This window comes from Coregonus clupeaformis, chromosome 18 (assembly GCF_020615455.1).
Source record: "Coregonus clupeaformis isolate EN_2021a chromosome 18, ASM2061545v1, whole genome shotgun sequence".
NCBI lineage: Eukaryota > Metazoa > Chordata > Actinopteri > Salmoniformes > Salmonidae > Coregonus > Coregonus clupeaformis.
Genome location: NC_059209.1, coordinates 56,646,794 through 56,667,120, shown reverse-complemented (window position 1 = coordinate 56,667,120; position 20,327 = coordinate 56,646,794). Strand labels below are relative to the sequence as shown.

Sequence of the window (20,327 nt, the reverse complement as noted above, 5' to 3'; positions counted from 1 at the left end):
GCAGAGTCCATAGTCCGGCATCCCATTGTGACACATAGCTACTCGGCTCTCAGACCACCATCTGCGGGGGACGCACAGCCCAAACAAACACCTCGTCAAAATTCCCAAACAATGCGGCTCCGCGTACATGTCCTCTATTTGTGTTGACAGTTAGAGAAATTGCTTGAGCCACGCTGAGAATTCGTAAAGTATGAAAGCCAACGGCTTAATACAATTTCTCAGAGAAATTGATTTTATTTAACACTTCTTTTTTGATAGGTGTCAAAATTATTGGCACACCTAAAGATTCTTATACACTCAAGTTTCACGTTTCACGTTTTATTGTCACGTGCACAAGTACAGTGAAATGCATTTCTTGCAAGCTCTTTCCAAACAATGCAGTAATCAATATCAGGAGTTATATTTTTAAAAAGTCAAGTAGAACAAAAACACACGAGAAATAGAAATAAGAAGAACACGAGAAAGTAAGAAGCTATATACAGGGTCAGTTCCAGGGTCAGTGCCAATACCATATTTACAATGTGCAGGGATACTGGAGTGGTAGGGTTAGATATGTATAGGGGTAAGGTGACTAGGCATCAGGATATATGATGAACAGAGTAGCAGCAGCGTATATGATGATTGTATGTGAGTGTGTGTGCGTGCGTGTGTGTGTGTAGAGTCAGTATGAATGTGTGTGGGTGTTATGTGTGTGTGAGCAAATTAAGTGTGTGTGTGTGTGTGTGTGTGTGTTGGAGTGTGAGTTTGTGTGTGTGACTGAGTGTGTAGAGTGTGCATAGAGTGAGTGTGTGAGTGTGCATAGACTCAGTCTGGTACTGCTTGATGTGTGGAAGCAGAGAGAACAGTCCATGGCTTGGGTGTCTGGAGTCTTTAACAATTTTCCAGACCTTCCTTTCACACCGCCTGATATAGAGGTCCTGGATGGCAGGGAGCTCGGCCCCAGTGATGTACTGGGCTGTCCGCACCATCCTCTGTAGTGCCATGCGATCGAGGGCGGTATAGTTGCCAAAGCAAGCAGTGATGCAGCCAGTCAAGATGCTCTCAATGGTTAGCTGTAGAATTGTATATCTCTTATTCATGGTTACATATATTATCCCCCTCTCCATCCCCTTTGAAGTGCAAAACAGCCATAGGCATTTGTTATCTTTTTATATTTTACTTTGTGAGCTTGTGTGTTTGTGTCACTCAGGGGAATACCAATTTAGTAGAACTCTGTCTCTAATAAAGTCTGTGATGAGGATGGGCATGTTTGTGTGGGTTACAGGGGTTACAGGGTTTGTTATTAGCTTTTTTCTATTTATAACTGCTGTTAGCTGCCTGCTATTGCACCGCTATCACTTTCCACATGACCCACATAGATCACACACACATACACACACACAGACACACACACACACCACAGCTCCCCTTACAAAATTTTTTTTCAGTCAGAATGCAGTCTAACTACAGTTATTCTGCAATTACTGCGTCCAAAATACCACAGTCGACTGCAGTTACTGCACTTTTACTACGTTTAAAAACTGCTATCTTTTTTTGTAAGGGTCAGGGTGTCAAAATGCCCTGAGTCACTCAAACATAAACACAGGCACACAGCCACACTCATACAGTATCATACCTCACAATCTTGCTCTTAGTGCTAGTAAAACACAACCACACACCACATTACAGCTCAGGGTGTCATAACAACCCGATGTATTGCTTAGTAAGGAATAATCAATGAGGGGCTATGCGTTCTCTGGAACACTGCATTATTTTCCAGAGAATGCATAGAGCCCTGAGTTGATTATCCCTTTTATACCATGGCTATAATTTAACATATTTGCCGCTAGAAATGTATTCATTTGCCAGTAGAAATGTGACAACATCCACTAAAGTAGCTAGCTTTCTATTTTTACCAATGACCTGCCACTGGCATTAAACAAAGCATGTGTGTCCATCCAATGTATGCTGGTGATTCAACCATATATACGCATCAGCAACCACAGCTAATGAAGTCACTGAAACCCTTAACAAGTTGAGGAGACTAAATTACTTGGTGTTACCTTAGATTGTAAACTGTCATGGTCAAAACATATAGATTCAATGGTTGTAAAGCTGGGGAGAGGTCTGGCTGTAGTAAAGAGATGCTCTGCTTTTTTGCAAGTTCTGCTGGCTCTAGTTTTGTCTTATCTTGATTATTGTCCAGTCGGGTGGTCGAGTGCTGCAAGGAAATACCTAGTTAAGCTGCAGCTGGCCCAGAACAGAGCGACACGTCTTGCTCTTCATTGTAATAAGAGGGCTGATATAAATACTATGCATGCCAGTCTCTCTTGGCTAAGAGTTGAGGAGAGACTGACTACATCACTTCTTCTTTTTCTAAGAAATATTAATGTGTTGAAAATCCCAAATTGCTTGCAGAGTCAACTTACACACAGCTCTGACACAGACACTTACATTTTAGTCATTTAGCAGACGCTCTTATCCAGAGCGACTTACAGTTAGTGAGTGCATACATTTTCATACTGGCCCCCCGTGAGAAACGAACCCACAACCCTGGCGTTGCAAGCGCCATGCTCTACCAACTGAGCTACAGGGGACACTTACCCCACCAGACATGCCACCAGGGGTCTTTTCACAGTCCCCAAATCCAGAACAAATTCAAGAAAGCGTACAGTATTATATAGAGCCATTATTGCATGGAACTCCGTTCCATCTCATATTGCTCAAATAAACAGCAAACCTGGTTTCAAAAAACAGATAAAGCAACACCTCACGGCACAACGCCTCTCCCCTATTTGATCTAGATAGGTCAAAGGCTACATGTGCCTCTAAAAAAGTAGTTCTGTCCTTGAGCTGTTCTTGTCTATTAATGTTCTGTATTATGTCATGTTTCATGTTTTGTGTGGACCCCAGGAAGAGTAGCTGCTGCTGTTGCAACAGCTAATGGGGATCCTAATAAAATACCAAATACCTCAGGCCTTATTGCTTAAACAAACTCACTCACAAACATCATCTTCTAAATAGTCAATACACACAAACACAAAACAATCCAACATGTGATATTACTCTGTGTCCTTGTTGAACACGCAGCTTGTTTATGGTCATTAAAGAAAAATGTTTTCAAAGTGAAACCTGTAACCCTGTGTTTCTCCCAGCATCCCGCGGGAGACGTCAGTCCACCTAAGACACCTGCTCCTGGGCCTGCTGCAAAGGAACCATAAGGAGCGCATGGACTTTGGTTAGCCTCACTCACTCTCTCACTCAATAACATTTGCACTGCTGTCTGATGTGATGTCTTTTTCACTGGAATGGAACTGCAATCAGTCCTTGCAATGTCAGTCTTATTTCAATTTATTTGGCATTGTTTACCCACACAGATGAGTTTTTCCATCACTCTTTCCTTGAGTCAAGTTCATCCACAAAGAAATGTGAGTATCCCTATAGGCCATAAAGGCACATTGCTCAGTGGATTAGAACTGCATTTTAGACAGGTATGATTTATTAATGAGTTCTAATGTACAACTCAAGTTATTTAGTACCTAAATAAAGAGTGCCACAGCCATGGCATGACCCCCAGTATGTAGTTGGGATTAATACCACAGTGACCGTGTCCTTCATCATTCCAGCCTCTCCGGTGCCCATGCCCTCCTACCCCAGCTCTGGCTCTGCCAGCTCCTCTAGCAGTTCCTCCACCTTACACCTGGCCTCCTCCCCTCAAGTGAGTACCCCTCCTCTCTGGGGAGTGATAACGATGATGAATAAGCTTTATATAGCACTTTTCCTAGTGCTCAGCCCAATGCTCTATAATGTGAAGGGGAAATGATCTGCTACCAATACCAGTCACCTAGGGTCTAATATTATATATTTTCCACTCTTTTTCCCTTCAGCATTCCGATGCGGAGCTGCAGAGACTCCAGCCCAAGGCCGAGCCCTCCCCTTCCCAGGACACAGCCCTCCACAACAGCAGGAACACCTCCTCTGAGACGGACGACTTTGTCATGGTGCCTGCCCAGTTCCCCAGTAAGACTCCCTATCTCACCCTAGCGCTCTCTCTCTGTCTTTATCTCTCTAGCTCTTACATTACCAGCACTGTGTTATTGATATGGGTTTGATTAATGCTGTAAAGCATGTGACTGATATGTCCCTGGATCCTGTTTTGTTACTACCTCCAGGTGAGATCACATGTGACATGGCAGATGGGTCACCTGTCCAGGGCAGCCTGTTGTGCAGTGGGTAAGATGAGTACAGGATAATGATATAACTCTGTTTTATTTAATATAAGGAAATGTATAGTCCTACTGTACAATGGAGATGGTTATGTGAGGCCCTTATAGCAGCAGGTAGATAGTGGGTAGCACTGACTGACTCTGTCCTGTACCTTTGTCTTGATGATAAAGGAGCTCTCTGCTGGCTGCTGGGGTACTTGGGAGTCTAGGCAGGACACCACCCCCCTCTTCACCCCTCTGTCCCCCTAATCCTGTTAGGTAAGAGCAGGGCTGACTGAGAGGGACAGATGGGGATTAAACCTGGGCTATTAGAAGTTTCAGAGCATTTGTCCATCTCACCCTCCTTTATTCTGACCAGCCTTTAGAATAAAGCACACTCCTGTTTAACTGATGGGTATCAAATTATAACATCCTTTAGTGTTTGTCATACTACAAACATTGTGAGAGAAAGGGAGAATGGACCTGTCCTAACCTAATAGAGATACAAATCTGAGGGAACAAGTGGTGTTTTTACAGGCATTTACTGTGTTTGTTTCCCTTCAACCCTCCACTGTGTTCAATCCCACAAAATCACTGAGGTGTACTCATCCTTTTCCTGTCTCCCCTCCCTTTTGATTTGTGCAGCAGGCCTGCAGACTTCAGTGGGAGTAGCTACAGCCAGTCTGTGCCCATTCCTGTCCCAACACAGATCCACAACTACCAGCGTTTAGAACAGAACCTACACCCTGCAGGTCTACATGGCTCAACCAGGTACATCTCTCTCTATCACTTTCTCTGTCTCTTGTGTCTGTCAATCGTTCTTTCTTTCTCTCTCTCTCTCTCTCTCTCTCTCTCTCTCTCTCTCTCTCTCTCTCTCTCTCTCTCTCTCTCTCTCTCTCTCTCTCTCTCTGTCTCTGTCTCTGTCTCTCTCTCTCTCTCTCTCTCTCTCTCTCTCTCTCTCTCTCTCTCTCTCTCTCTCTCTCTTCTGTGGGGCATTTCTACTGTGGGGGTGTATTCTGGAAATTGTTGATGGCATGTTACACATCTGTTTCAGGGCCACCCTGTGCTGTGTTGATAGTAGTAGTGGCAGTTCCCCAGGGAGTAGGAAGACTGGAGCCTCCCTTCCTCTCCCATCAGGCACCGGGGGGGCAGTGCTCAGCCACCGCAGGCTGTCAGCTGGAGGGGCCAGACCCTACCAGCCCTCTCCACAAGGTACAGTAGGAATCCCCTTAGACCTCCATTACTGCATTACTACAATACTGACATTCCAACATGCTATTGCATCTCACCGTAACATGTGCTTCTTCACTTCTCTTCTCCCAGTGGGCACTATCCCAGAGACCCCAGAGCAGACTGGTCTCTTCAGCACCTGGACAGGACAACAGAGCCCTCAGGTCAGCCGCTAAACAATGTCACATTTAGTGGTCTCTTCTGCAAACTCATGAGTGAAGTAGTTACTCTATAATACAACATTCTCATGTTGTTATTTTCCTGATTCCTACTTAGGCCACGCCTCCACATGAATTCCCCCGGCCCACCAGCTTTGAGGACTTGCCCATCATTCCCACCCGCACACGGACAGTGTCAGACCTGAGCCACATCAGCAGGGCCACAGGGAAGAGGAAGGGCCCCTTCAAAAGGTGAGAACCAGCTCTACAGATACTGGTTATCTGATATCCATAAATGTTGTAGTAAGCTCTATCTTTAGGTATGACTGAGTAATGATTCAACTTGTCTGCTGAGGCCCTCTGAAGGTATCTGTGTGTGTGTGTGTTATATCTCCAGGTCTCTGAGTGCAGGCCGTCTGTCTGACATGCTGCTGAAGGCTGCTTTTGGAGCTCAGCTGTTGGATGGAGGAAGTAACGAGAGCCTTTACACTGAGAGGTCCATGGACACCACAGGTACCAGGGCACCATGGGCATGCCAGGGGAATTGGATTTTGAGCTGTGGAAAAATGTATTGTTTGTTTCTAATTGTGTAAGAAGGTCGCGCCGACAGACATGGAAGCTCTGCTTCTAGCGCCTAAAAACTTTGCAGTGTTTAGTTTTTTTGTGTGTTATTTCTTACATTATTAGCCCAGAATGTTTTTTGTGTTATTACATACAGTCGGAAATAACTGTTGGATATCAGAGCGGCGGTAGCTCACCAGCATAACGACCAGGAATACACCTTTACCGAATTGGATCCTTTGTTTGTACCCCCCAGGGCAATTTTATTTTATTTTATTTTATTTAACCAGGTAAGCCAGTTGAGAACAAGTTCTCATTTACAACTGCGACCTGGCCAAGATAAAGCAAAGCAGTGCGATAAAAACAACAACAACAACAGAGTTACATACGGAATAAACAAAACGTACAGTCAATAACACAATAGAAAATCTATATAGAGTGTGTGCAAATGTAGTAAGTTATGGAGGTAAGGCAATAAATAGGCCATAGTGCAAAATAATTACAATTTAGTATTAACACTGGAGTGATATATGTGCAGAAGATGATGTGCAAATAGAGATACTGGGGTGCAAATGAGCAAAAATAAATAACAATGTAAATAACAATATGGGGATGAGGTAGTTGGGTGGGCTAATTACAGATGGGCTGTGTACAGGTGCAGTGATTGGTAAGCTGCTCTGACAACTGATGCTTAAAGTTAGTGAGGGTGATACGTGTCTCCAGCTTCAGAGATTTGTGCAGTTCGTTCCAGTCATTTGCAGCAGAGAACCGGAAGGAATGGTGGCCAAAGGAGCTGTTGGCTTTGGGGATGACCAGTGAGATATACCTGCTGGAACGCATACTACGGGTGGGTGTTGCTATGGTGACCAATGATCTAAGATAAGGCAGGGATTTGCCTAGAAGTGATTTATAGATGACCTGGAGCCAGTGGGTTTGGCGACGAATATGTAGTGAGGGCCAGCAAACGAGAGCGTACAGGTCACAATGGTGGGTAGTATATGGGGCTTTGGTGACAAAACGGATGGCACTGTGATAAACTACATCCAATTTGCTGAGTAGAGTGTTGGAAGCTATTTTGTAAATGACATCGCCGAAGTCAAGGATCGGTAGGATAGTCAGTTTTACGAGGGCATGTTTGGCAGCATGAGTGAAGAAGGCTTTGTTGCGAAATAGGAAGCCGATTCTAGATTTAACTTTGGATTGGAGATGCTTAATGTGAGTCTGGAAGGAGAGTTTACGGTCTAACAAGAGTCCAATGAAGGGCCAGATGTATACAAAATGGTGTCGTCTGCGTAGAGGTGGATCTGAGAGTCACCAGCAGCAAGAGCGACATCATTGATATGCACAGAGAATAGAGTCGGCCCGAGAATTGAACCCTGTGGCACCCCCATAGAGACTGCCAGAGGTCCAGACAACAGGCCCTCCGATTTGACACATTGAACTATATCTGAGAAGTAGTTGGTGAACCCAGGCGAGGCAGTCATTTGAGAAACCAAGGCTATTTAGTCTGCCAATAAGAATACAGTGATTGACAGAGTCAAAAGCCTTGGCCAGGTCAATGAAGACGGCTGCACAGTACTGTCTTTTATCGATCGCGGTTATTATATCGTTTAGGACCTTGAGCGTGGCTGAGGTGCACCCATGACTAGCTCGGAAACCAGATTGCATAGCGGAGAAGGTATGGTGGGATTCGAAATGGTCAGTGATCTGTTTATTAACTTGGCTTCCAAATATTTTCAAAAGGCTGGGCAGGATAGATATAGGTCTGTAACAGTTTGGATCTAGAGTGTCACCCCCTTTGAAGAGGGGGATGACCGCGGCAGCTTTCCAATCTCTGGGGATCTCAGACGATACGAAAGAGAGGTTGAACAGGCTAGAAATAGTGGTTGCGACAATTTCGGCGGCTAATTTTAGAAAGAAAGGGTCCAGATTGTCTAGCCCAGCTGATTTGTTGGGGTCCAGATTTAGCAGCTCTTTCAGGACATCAGCTATCTGAATTTGGGTGAAGGAGAAGCATGGGCAAGTTGCAGCGGAGGGTGCAGAGCTGGTGGCCGGGGTGGAAAGCATGGCCAGCCGTAGCAAAATGCTTCTTGAAATTCTCGATTATCGTAGATTTATCGGTGGTGACAGTGTTTCCTAGCCTCAGTGCAGTGGATAGCTGGGAGGAGGTGGTCTTATTCTCCATGGACTTTACAGTGTCCCAAAACTTGTTGGAGTTAGTGCTACAGGATGCACATTTCTGTTTGAAAAAGCTAGCCTTTGCTTTCCTAACTGATTGTGTATATTGGTTCCTGACTTCCCTGAAAAGTTGCATATCGCGGGGGCTGTTCGATGCTAATGCAGTACGCCACAGGATGTTTTTGTGCTGGCCAAGGGCAGTCAAGTCTGGGGTGAACCAGGGGCTATATCTGTTCTTAGTTCTGAATTATTTGAATGGGGCATGCTTATTTAAGATGGAGAGGAAAACACTTTTAAAGAACAACCAGGCATCCTCTACTGACGGAATGAGGTCAATATCCATCCAGGATACCCGGGCCAGGTCAATTAGAAAGGCCTGCTCGCTGAAGTGTTTTAGGGAGTGTTTGACAGTGATGAGGGGTGGTCGTTTGACCGCGGACCCATTACGGACGCAGGCAATGAGGCAGTGATCGCTGAGATCCTGGTTGAAGACAGCGGAGGTGTATTTAGAGGGTAAATTAGTCAGGATGATATCTATGAGGGTGCCCATGTTTACGGATTTAGGGTTGTACCTGGTAGGTTCCTTGATAATTTGTGTGAGATTGAGGGCATCTAGTTTAGATTGTAGGACGGCCGGGGTGTTGAACTTATCCCAGAGGCTGCTCCAAGACGCCACTGACGGAGAAGAGGTATTTGGAGTGGACTTGTAGTCCGACTCAGGAGGCGTGCGCACCATCCACCGCTTCCGAGTATATTACTCGCTAATGTTCAATCTCTGGACAATAAAGTAGACAAGCTCAGGGCGAGGATCTCCTTCCAGAGAGACATCAGGGGCTGTAACATACTCTGTTTCACGGAATCATGGCTCTCCGGATATACTGTCCCCGTCCATACAGCCAGCTGGGTTCTCAGTACATCGCGCAGACAGGAATAAAGAACTCCCCAGGAAGAAGAAAGGTGGTGGTGTATGTTTCATGATTAACTACTCATGGTGTGATTGTGACAACGTACAGAAACTCAAGTCCTTTTGTTCACCCGACCTAGAATACCTCACAATCAAATGCCGACCGTATTACCTCCCAAGAGAATTCTCTTCGGTTATAGTCACAGCCGTGTATATTCCCCCTCAAGCCAATACCAAGACGGCCCTCAAGGAACTACACTGGACTTTGTGCAAACTGGAAACCACATATCCTGTGGCCGCATTTATTGTAGCTGGGGATTTTAACAAAGTTACATTTTGAGGAAAACGCTACTGAAGTTCTATCAACACATTGACTGTAGTACTCGCACTGGAAAAACGCTCGACCACTGCTACTCCCCGTTCCGGGATGCCTACAAGGACCTCCTCCGCCCTCCCTTCGGCAAATCAGATCACGACTACATTTTGCTCCTCCCTTCCTAAAGGCAGAAACTCAAACAGGAAGTACTCGTGCTAAGGTCTATTCAACGCTGGTCTGACCATTCGGAATCTATGCTTCAAGATTGTTTTGATCACGCGGACTGGGATATGTTCTGGGTAGCCTCTGAGAATAACATTGACGTATACACGGACACGGTGACTGAGTTCATCAGGAAGTGTATAGGGGATGTTGTTCCCACTGTGACTATTAAAACCTACCCAAACCAGAAACCATGGATAGATGGCAGCATTCGTGCAAAACTGAAAGCGCGAACGACTGCATTTAACCATGGCAAGGTGACTGGGAATATGGTTGTATACAAACAGTGTAGTTATTCCCTCCGTAAGGCAATCAAACAGGCAATACTTTAGTACAGAGAAAAAGTGGTTGCAATTAAATGGCTCAGACACGAGACATATGTGGCAGGGTCTACAGACAATCACGGATTACAAAGGGAAAACCAGCCACATCGCGGACACCGACGTCTTGCTCCCGGACAAGCTGAACACCTTCTTCGCTTTGAGGATAACACAGTACCACCGATGCGGCCCGCTCCCAAGGACTGTGGGCTCTCGTTCTCCGTGGCCGACGTGAGTAAGACGTTTATGCATGTTAACCCTCACAAGGCTGCCGGCCCAGACGGCATCCCTAGCCGCGTCTTCAGAGCATGCGCAGACCAGGTGTCTGGAGTGTATACAGACATATTCAATCTCTTCCTATCCCAGTCTGATGTCCCCAATTGCTTCAAGATGTCCACCATTGTTCCTGTACCCAAAAAATCAAAGGTAACTGAACTAAATGACTATCACCCCGTAGCACTCACTTCTGTCATCATGAAGTGCTTTGAGAGGCTAGTTAAGGATCATATCACTTCTACCTTACCTGACACGCTAGACCCACTTCAATTTGCATATCGCCCCAATAGATCCACAGACGACGCAATCGCCATCGCATTGCACACTGCCCTATCCCATCTGGACAAGAGGAATACCTATGTAAGAATGCTGTTCATTGACTACAGCTCAGCCTTCAAAACCATAGTACCCTCCAAGCTCATCATTAATCTCAGGTCCCTGGGTCTGAACCCCGCCCTGTGCAACTGGGTCCTGGACTTCCTGACGGGCTGCCCCCAGGTGGTGAAGGTAGGTAGCAACACCTCCACTTCGCTGATCCGCAACACAGGGGCCCCACAAGGGTGCGTGCTCTGCTACCTCCTGTACTCCCTGTTCACCCATGACTGCGTGGCCACGCACGCCTCCAACTCAATCATCAAGTTTGCAGACGACACAACAGTAGTAGACCTGACTCCCAAAAATGACGAGACAGCCTACAGGGAGGAGGTGAGGGCCCTGACGGAGTGGTGCCAGGAAAATAACCTCTCCCTCAAAACGAAGGAGCTGATCTTGGACTTCAGAAAACAGCAGAGGGAGCACGCCTTTATCCACATCGACGGGACCGCAGTGGAGAAGGTGGAAAGCTTCATGTTCCTTGGCGTACACATCACTGACAATCTGAAATGGTCCACCCACACAGACAGTGTGGTGAAGAAGGCGCAACAGCGCCTCTTCAACCTCAGGAGGCTGAAGAAATTTGGCTTGGCCCCTAAGACCCTCACAAACTTTTACAGATGCACAATTGAGACAAACTTTTACAGATGCACAAGTGAGAGCATCCTGTCGGACTGTATCACCGCCTGGTACGGCAACTGCACCCCCCGCAACTGCAGGGCTCTCCAGAGGGTGGTGCGGTCTGCCCTACGCATCACCGGGGGCACACTGCCTGCCCTCCAGGACACCTACAGCACCCGATGTCACAAGAAGGCTAAAAAGATCATCAAGGACATCAACCACCTGAGCCACGGCCTGTTCACCCAGCTACCATACAGAAGGCGAGGTCAGTACAGGTGCATCAAAGCTGGGACCGAGTGACTAAAAAACAGCTTCTATCTCAAGGCCATCAGACTGTTAAATAGCCATCACTAGCCGGCAACCACCTGGTTACTCAACCCTGCACCTTAGAGGCTGCTGCCCCATGTACATAGACATGGAATCACTGGTCACTTTAATAATGGAACACTAGTCACTTTAATAATGTTTACATACTGCTTTACTCATTTCATATGTATATATTGAATTATTTTCTACTGTATTTTAGTCTATGCCACTCCGACATTGCTAGTCCTAATATTTATATATTTCTTAATTCCAGTCTTTTACTTTTAGATTTGTGTGTATTGTTGTGAATTGTTAGATACTACTGCACTGTTGGAGCTAGGAACACAAGCATTTCGCTACACCCGCAATAAAATCTGCTAAATATGTGTATGTGACCAATAACATTTGATTGATTTGATTTGATTCGGCCATGGCTTAGGCTTTATGTAATTGTGCTACTGCCCACTCTTTTCATATATTAGGTGGGGTCTTAATATATCCAGGACAAGCCTTATCTATAAGCTATGTGAGGCTTGACAAGAAAAGTAAATGTTTGATAAATGTTGCTGACTGCAAGTTAGTGGGTATATGACCATACATTTGCATTGGAGGTTCATGGTCAATGTCCATGCCAGTTCAGCCAGTTGACGCCAGTTCCCCCTGATGTGTTCCTACAGCTCCAACTAGTGGTGCTTTGAGGGTTGCAGGATCCTCAGCCTCAGGCAGTCCCACCTCAGTCGTGTTCACTGGGGGATCCCCATCCAGAAGAAACACCGGGACTCCACCAAATACCACCAGGACGTTCTCAGGTATATAGGGCTCTAAAACTATCTAAGGACGACTAGAAGTGTTTCTTATTTAGTTCTCATACTAGATCAGTAGAGTCTGATTAGACATTCATAATTTCAGCGTGGTATCAGGGTCTATGTAATGGAATGTGCAGAGAGGGAGAAATGCTTGAAAATGCTATTAAATAACATTTTCATATTTGATATTTCCTCTTAAGCAGTGGGTTCCCCCAGCTATGTCAGCCCAGCCTGGTCAATCAGCAGCGGAACCCATAGAGATGTACCTAACTACCAGCACTTAACCAACCCCATGACAGCCAGCCCAGACAGGGCCATAGATTTTGACCCTCCAGAGCTCCCAGAGGAGACACTGATGGGGGTAAACACATAAACACTCCTTTATAATATATTAGGTCTCTGTACATGAATGGATTCATCACTGAGTTATTGTTAATAGATTTTGAACACATACACAGTTTGCACATTGCCAGAAACTAGAACCTAGACAGTTGACACAATGCTATCCTTTCAGCTAACCTTTCTGTCTCTCCATCACAGCAGTGGCATACGGATGGCCTGAGGAACCTGCGCTTCACTCTGGCCTTTGTCCACTGTGTCATGGAGATAGCCAGTTCTAAAGACACTGAACTTGAGAGCGAGACCAGTGGGGACGCTCCTGATGTGTCCTTCCTGCAGCAAAGCCTGGTGGCTGATCAGATCAGTCTTCTAAGTCGGGAGTGGGGGTGAGGGGATGCATCTCTGTTATTGATTCCCTGAGCTTTAAATTTGACCTAATTTTAAGAAATCACAGCATAATGATGTATCTTTAGTACTTTAAGATGTATTTATTTTATTTTGGGGAATAATATTTGTGTACATGTTAACGTTGGTATTCTCGATGTGTGTATCACAGCTATGCAGAGCAGTTGGTGCTGTACATGAAGGCTGCAGAATTTCTGTCGTCTGCATTACACACTGCTATGGAGGACATCAGAGAAGGCAGACTCTTCCCCTCCTCTACAGTCAAGCAAGGTGAGACATGGGACCACATTCCTCTTCTAATTGATATGTGCAGAATAAATTGTCATTAAATCCTGTTAATCCCTCGAGTCGATTTCTGCAGCCCTGTTGAACTATAATTAGCATAATAAAACAAACAAAATCTGTTCGTTTAAGGTAGAGATATCTGGGGTTTTTGCATTGGATGCGTCTCAATCCACCGCATCCGCAGATGTCGCACTTCCGCATCTACAGAGCTAGAGCGGTGTTTGTCAGACTATGAGACATCCAGAAAAGCAGTTTTCTCATGAAAACGTCTGTAGGGTCCGAACGGTTTGGCCTACAGACTATTGGAAAGATGAGACTCACGAACACGATGGTGTTCTCCATTTTGCTCTACGTCACATACAAGGGTCTTGGGACTCTTCTGAAGTCGGTACAGCCAATCTTCCAACTTCTATCTGTAGCGTCCGAACAGTTTGGGCTACACACTAATATAACCCCTCTGTGGAAAGGTGAGTCTCTCCCGAACACGATCATGTCGGTTGCTGTGCTATAGGGCACCCACAAGCCTCACGAGACTCGTCTGAAGGTCCCCTGCTACCAGTTAAAAAAATTCATGGAAGTATGTATGGAAATAGTTCAGTGCCAAAAATAATGGGTTAAATACAGTGCATTTGGAAAGTATTCAGACCCCTTCACTTTTTCCACATTTTGTTAGGTTACAGCCTTAATCTAAAATGGAGTAAATTGTTTTTTTTGTAAAAAAATTTACACAGTTATAAAAATACAAAAATGAAATATCACATTTGCATAAGTATTCAGACCCTTTACTCAGTACTTTGTTGAAGCACCTTTGGCAGTGATTACAGCCTCAAGTCTTCTTGGGCATACCTGTATTTGGGGAGTTTCTCACATTCTTCTCTGCAGATCCTCTCAAGCTCTGTCAGGTTGGATGGGGAGCATCGCTGCACAGCTATTTTCATGTCTCTCCAGATATGTTCAATCGGGTTCAAGTCCAGTCTCTGGCTGAGCCACTCAAGAACATTCAGAGACTTGACCCGAAGCCACTACTGCGTTGTCTTGGCTGTGTGCTTAGGGTCGTTGTCCTGTTGGAAGGTGAACTTTTGCCCCAGTCTGAGGTCCTGAGCGCTATGGAGCAGGTTTTCATCAATGATCTCTCTGTACTTTGCTCCATTCATCTTTCCCTCGATCCTGACTAGTCTCCCAGTCCCTGCCGCTGAAAAACATCCCTACAGCATGATGCTGCCACCACCATGCTTCACCGTAGGGATGGTGTCAGGTGTCCTCCAGACGTGACACTTGGCATTAAGGCCAAAGAGTTCAATCTTGGTTTCATCAGACCAGAGAATCTTGTTTCTCATGGTCTGAGAGTCCTTTAGGTGCCTTTTGGCAAACTCCAAGCGGGCTGTCATGTGCCTTTTACTGAGGAGTGGCTTCCGTCTGGCCGCTCTACCATAAAGGCCTGATTGGTGGAGTGCTGCAGAGATGGTTGTCCTTCTGGAAGTTTCTCCCATCTCCACAGAGGAACTCTGGAGCTCTGTCAGAGTGACCATCGGGTTCTTGGTCACCTCCCTGACCAAGGCCCTTCTCACCCGATTGCTCAGTTTGGCCAGGCAGCCAGCTCTAGGAAGAGTCTTGGTGGTTCCAAACTTCTTCCATTTAAGAATGATGGAGACCAATGTGTTCTTGGGGACCTTCAATGCTGCACAATTCTTTGGTACCCTTCCCCAGATCTGTGCCTCGGCACAATCCTGTCTCGGAGCTCTACGGACAATTCCTTCGACCTCATGGCTTCATTTTTGCTCTGACATATACTGTCAACCGTGGGACCTTATATAGACAGGTGTGTGCCTTTCCAAATCATGTCCAATCAATAGAATTTACCACAGGTGGACTCCAATCAAGTTGTAGAGACATCTCAAGGATGATTAATGGAAACAGGATGCACCTGAGCTCAATTTCGAGTCTCATAGCACAGGGTCTGAATACTTACACTACCAGTCAAAAGTTTGGACACACCTACTCATTCAAGGGTTTTTCTTTAGTTTTACTATTTTTTACATTGTAGAATAGTAATGAAGACAACAAAACTATGTAGTAATCATGTAGTAACTAAAAAAGTGTTAAACAAATCAAAAAATATGTTATATTTGGTATCAAATAGCCACCCTTTGCCTTGATGACAGCTTTGCACACTCTTGGCATTCTCTCAACCAGCTTCATTAGGTAGTCACCTGGAATACATTTCAATTAACAGGTGTGCCTTGTTAAAAGTTAATATGTGGAATTTCTTTCCTTAATGCGTTTGAGCCAATCAGTGTTGTGACAAGGTAGGAGGAGTATACAGAAGATAGCCCTATTTGGAAAAAGACCAAGTCCATATTATGGCAAGAACAGCTCAAATAAGCAAAGAGAAACGACAGTCCATCATTACTTTAAGACATGAAGGTCAGTCAATATGGAACATTTCAAGAACTTTGAAAGTTTCTTCAAGTGCTGTCGCAAAAACCATCAAGCGCTATGATGAAACTGGCTCTCATGAGGACCGCCACAGGAATGGAAGACCCAGAGTTACCTCTGCTGCAGAGGATAAGTTCATTAGAGTTACCAGCCTCAGAAATTGCAGCCCAAATAAATGCTTCACAGAGTTCAAGTAACAGACACATCTCAACATCAACTGTTCAGAGGAGACTGTGTGAATCAGGCCTTCATGGTCGAATTGCTGCAAAGAAACCACTACTAAAGGACACCAATAAGAAGACGAGACTTGCTTGGGCCAAGAAACACAAGCAATGGACATTAGACCGGTGTAAATTTCTCCTTTGGTCTGGAGTCACTGTCTGTGATGTATTTAGAATTCAAGGCACACTTAACCAGCGATACGCCATCCCATCTGGTTTGGGCTTAGTGGGACTTTCATTTGTTTTTCAACAGGACAATGACCCAACACACCTCCAGGCTGTGTAAGGGCTATTTCACCAAGAAGGAGAGTGATGGAGGGCTGCATCAGATGACCTGGCCTCCATAATCCCCCGACCTCAACCCAATTGAGATGGTTTGGGATGAGTCGGACCGCATAGTGAAGGAAAAGCGGCCAACAAGTGCTCAGCATATGCGGGAACTCCTTCAAGACTGTTGGAAAAGCATCCCAGATGAAGCTGGTTGAGAGAATGCCAAGAGTGTGCAAAGCTGTCATCAAGGCAAAGGGTGGCTATTTGAAGAATCTCAAATATAAAATATATTTAAATTTGTTTAATACTTTTTGGGTTACTACATGATTACATATGTGTTATTTAATAGTTTTGATGTCTTCACTATTATTCTACAATGTAGAAAATAGTAAAAAAATAAAGAAAAACCCTGGAATGAGTAGGTGTGTCCAAATTTTTGACTGGTACTGTATGTAAATAAGATATTTCTGTTTTAAGTTTTTCATAAATTTGCAAACATTCCTAAAAATCTGTTTTCACTTTGTCATTATCTGGTATTGTGTGTAGATTTATGAGGGGGAAATTGTATTTAATACATTTTAGAATAAGGCTGTAACGTAACAAAATGTGGAAAAAGTGAAGGGGTCTGAATACTTTCGGAATGCACTGTACATGTCCCCAAAATGTTTCTCATTTATAGGACAGAGACTTCAGAATAAACTTCCTTTCGATTTTTTTTGACTATCTGTTGTTCCATTTAGTGAATCTGTTATTCAATGCATTTGTATGGTTTAATAGCAGTAAGGGCAAATTCAGTGTTTCAACAAATTATTATTTCATTTTTTTTTGGGGACACTTCAAGGGGTCTTAAAATTAAAAATCAAATAGCTAAATGATCCTTGGTGTGACCTTCTTCAAACAATTCCATATGTTAGCTTAGTAGAACCCACCCCCCGGCTTAGACAGGGCTTAGACTGTAGGAGGTTAATGATCATGTTATGTAGGCTTTATAAAGTGTATTGAATTAAATCATTTATCCTGTATGTAGTGGTGAAGAAGATGAATGAGCTGTATAAGAGCAGTGTGACGTCCTGTCGGTCCCTCAATGCCCGCCTGCAGAGCTTCCTCCTCAACAAGCAGAGACTGATGGACCACATGAACAACATCACTGCAGAGAAACTCATCTACAGTCACACTGTGACCATGGTAAGGCCTCCTCTCTCTCACTGCACAGTACTGTACATCTCTGTGCTCTCTCTCATATTGTATGATATACGATGGATAGTAGATAGAGTAAATATCATTTTACGACATTACTTTTACTGCAGTATTTATGATGTGGTTATAATATTGTAAGAGCAATGTTAATAGCTGAGTGTGTGTGTTGCTGTTTTCCAGGTGCAGTCAGCAGCGCTAGATGAGATGTTTCACCGTGGCCAGGCGCCCATCCAGAGATACCATAAAGCCCTTCTGCTCATGGAGGGTCTGTCCCTTACCATCACAGAGCAGGCAGACATCGACAACATAAGTAAATGTAAGTAGCTTATAGATACACACGCACACACACACACGTGCCCATATATTTTACATGTACATTTTAGTAATTTAGCAGACGCTCTTATCCAGAGCGACTTACAGTTTTAGTGAGTGCATACATTTTTCATATATGCACACACACACACACACACATCTCACTGTGTTTCTCCCTTTGTTTTGGTCTTAGGTAAACAGTGTATTGAGAGACGCCTCCTTTCTGCTCTGCAGACTCCACAGTGTGATTGAGCTTAAGGCTTTTGGACTATAGCTACAATATTAGCTGAGCCTCCGGGCATGGTTAGAGCACCTCCAGACCTCTGATGTCCCTCTGATATCCCTCTGTCCTCAGTGAAGATGGAGCTCCTCGGACTGTTGACACACAAAAGCACTTTGAACTGAAAATGCTTAGTAACAAGACCACTGATATAGCTGCTCTCAACCCACAGCCTAGCACTAAACATTTTTAGTACCAGAAGAGAGGAGAAGAGGAGTGGGGTTGGTTCTGTCTGACTCCACTCTGAGAGCAGTGTGTGTTGTGGTTGTGTTTCATGCTACAGAATGTTATGCCAGGCCAGTAGTATGTTACTGTTAATCTACTGGATTTATCAGGCCTCACTGGATCGAGTGATTATTTTCATCTCAAATGTACAGATTTCTACTTGAAATAGTTGTTTGAGAATAATAGATGTTTGAGAGTAACATTTAATGCTCTCAATAATAGAAGGGAATTCTGAAAAGATCTTTGGTACCAGCTGGTGTTATATTTAAAGATGCATTATGCAGAAATCGCTCTACCATTTCCTGGTTGCAATTTCTTTTCAGTTTATGTGACAAAACAAGCAAGTATAGTGTAGAGAATCATTGTACCATCTAAAACGCTGTGAAATATATTTTCCATAACCAAAAATATTGTATTTTCAGCTGTTTGAGACTGGTGTACAAAACCAAAATAAAAGATGCAAAAAATAAACGTATGAACGAGAAGCATAGAAATAGCGCACATAGAACAGATCTACTGCTTATTAGACTTGTTTTCAATGAGAATGCCAGACAGATCTATAACACATATTTCTATGTGAATTTGGTCTTCGCCCAAAAAGTGACATACTGCAGCTTTAAACTAGAGGCAAAAACATGCATCATTTTCAGGAGTTGGAAAGTTGTGTAAGAGAAAGTGAAGACCAAGTATTGCCAATTTGTAGCAGAAGTATTATTGTCTTTTTTTTTTTACTGCTTTTAGCAATGTGTACGTTTTTGACAAGCCACTGTAGCACAAATATATTTATGATAGACTTATTCATAAACTGTTAGGAACTTGTCAGATAATGTCATTACTGTATTGTAGAGATCTTAATCTTTTGTAAAGAGTGTCAACTCATCAAGGCACTCTTTCTCAGTGTGCCCAGCAAGATGGTCATTTTACATATTGATCTGCATGCTTTTGTCTGTTTTTGCACAAATATTAGTGAATGATCAGCAATGTATAGGCGTGTGGATGAGGCAAAGAAATGGCTGAAATAGGTTAAACTTCAGTACAGAAAACCTGTCCTGTATTTTATATTTTTAGTAAGATTTTGTATAATTCTGGGGGTTTTGTTTTTTGTGCAGTGGTTGGTTTTAATATTTAGTTTTTTATGACCGCCTTGTGGCTATACATTTGAATTGACCTATTTCTAGTTTTTACATTAAATGAAAATGGTATCAGCTTTCCGAAATACATTTTGTGTCACGGTTCTCTAAGACCGAACCCAGAAGCAGACCAGGACAAGGTGAGTTGAACGAATGAGAGTGTTTATTTACAGGGAAAAGATGCAGAATAGTCCAGTAGACGGAGCGGGTGGCGGAGATGAGTAGGTGGTGGTGAAGTAGCAGATGAACTGATGGCACGGCAGGGGTTGGGTGGAGGTTCCGGGAGAATGACTGTAGACAGAACAAACGGAGGTAAGTACAAGGCAGGTCAACAAGATGCAAAAAACAACAAAACTAACGCTAGTACTCTGAGGCTGATACGCTGGCAAAACATACTGTTTATGGCTAACGATCCGGCAGGGAATGGATGTTAGGCCAGAGCCTAAGAAGGGTGATGATCAGGACCAGGTGTGCAGATTGCTGATGGGATGCAGGTGCGGAAATCAAGAGAGCTCCCCGGAGCGTTCCAGAACCCTCGGGAAACTGGAGATCACGAACATAAAAACTAGTCCACAGACAGGACCCGACTCAGACTGCCGGGATCGTTACATTTTGACTAGGCACCTTTTGAATATTAAATGTCTTTGTAAATATATTGAGTAATTATTTTGACTGTATGTTATTCTTGTTCACCAAAACCAAGCTGCCAAAATCAGTTTCATATGAGAATATTGTGTAAGAAGAGTGATTAAAATATATGTTACATTATGTGG

The 20,327-nt window shown here is 44.1% G+C and overlaps 1 protein-coding gene across 4 annotated transcripts in view; it reads left to right on the top strand.

Annotated features, from left to right (window-relative positions):
- Positions 1 to 18,776, top strand: part of LOC121550251 (serine/threonine-protein kinase ULK1) — a 36,593-nt gene extending 17,817 nt beyond the window's left edge. Inside the window, exons 10-27 of one of the 4 annotated variants that reach the window (XM_041862426.1) lie at positions 3,135 to 3,217; positions 3,357 to 3,407; positions 3,606 to 3,697; positions 3,867 to 3,999; positions 4,152 to 4,212; positions 4,377 to 4,463; positions 4,830 to 4,955; positions 5,239 to 5,396; positions 5,508 to 5,578; positions 5,691 to 5,824; positions 5,970 to 6,085; positions 12,326 to 12,457; positions 12,658 to 12,815; positions 12,995 to 13,179; positions 13,350 to 13,468; positions 17,438 to 17,595; positions 17,788 to 17,923; positions 18,113 to 18,776. In XM_041862426.1, the coding sequence (XP_041718360.1) occupies positions 3,135 to 3,217; positions 3,357 to 3,407; positions 3,606 to 3,697; positions 3,867 to 3,999; positions 4,152 to 4,212; positions 4,377 to 4,463; positions 4,830 to 4,955; positions 5,239 to 5,396; positions 5,508 to 5,578; positions 5,691 to 5,824; positions 5,970 to 6,085; positions 12,326 to 12,457; positions 12,658 to 12,815; positions 12,995 to 13,179; positions 13,350 to 13,468; positions 17,438 to 17,595; positions 17,788 to 17,923; positions 18,113 to 18,171 (2,059 nt within the window). In that variant the 3' untranslated portion in view covers positions 18,172 to 18,776. Of the gene's footprint in view, positions 1 to 3,134; positions 3,218 to 3,356; positions 3,408 to 3,605; positions 3,698 to 3,866; positions 4,000 to 4,151; positions 4,213 to 4,376; positions 4,464 to 4,829; positions 4,956 to 5,238; positions 5,397 to 5,507; positions 5,579 to 5,690; positions 5,825 to 5,969; positions 6,086 to 12,325; positions 12,458 to 12,654; positions 12,816 to 12,994; positions 13,180 to 13,349; positions 13,469 to 17,437; positions 17,596 to 17,787; positions 17,924 to 18,112 lie in introns of all 4 variants that reach the window. The other 3 variants (XM_041862425.1, XM_041862428.1, XM_041862427.1) reach the window with 3 other exon arrangements.
- Positions 18,777 to 20,327: the final 1,551 nt, after the last annotated feature.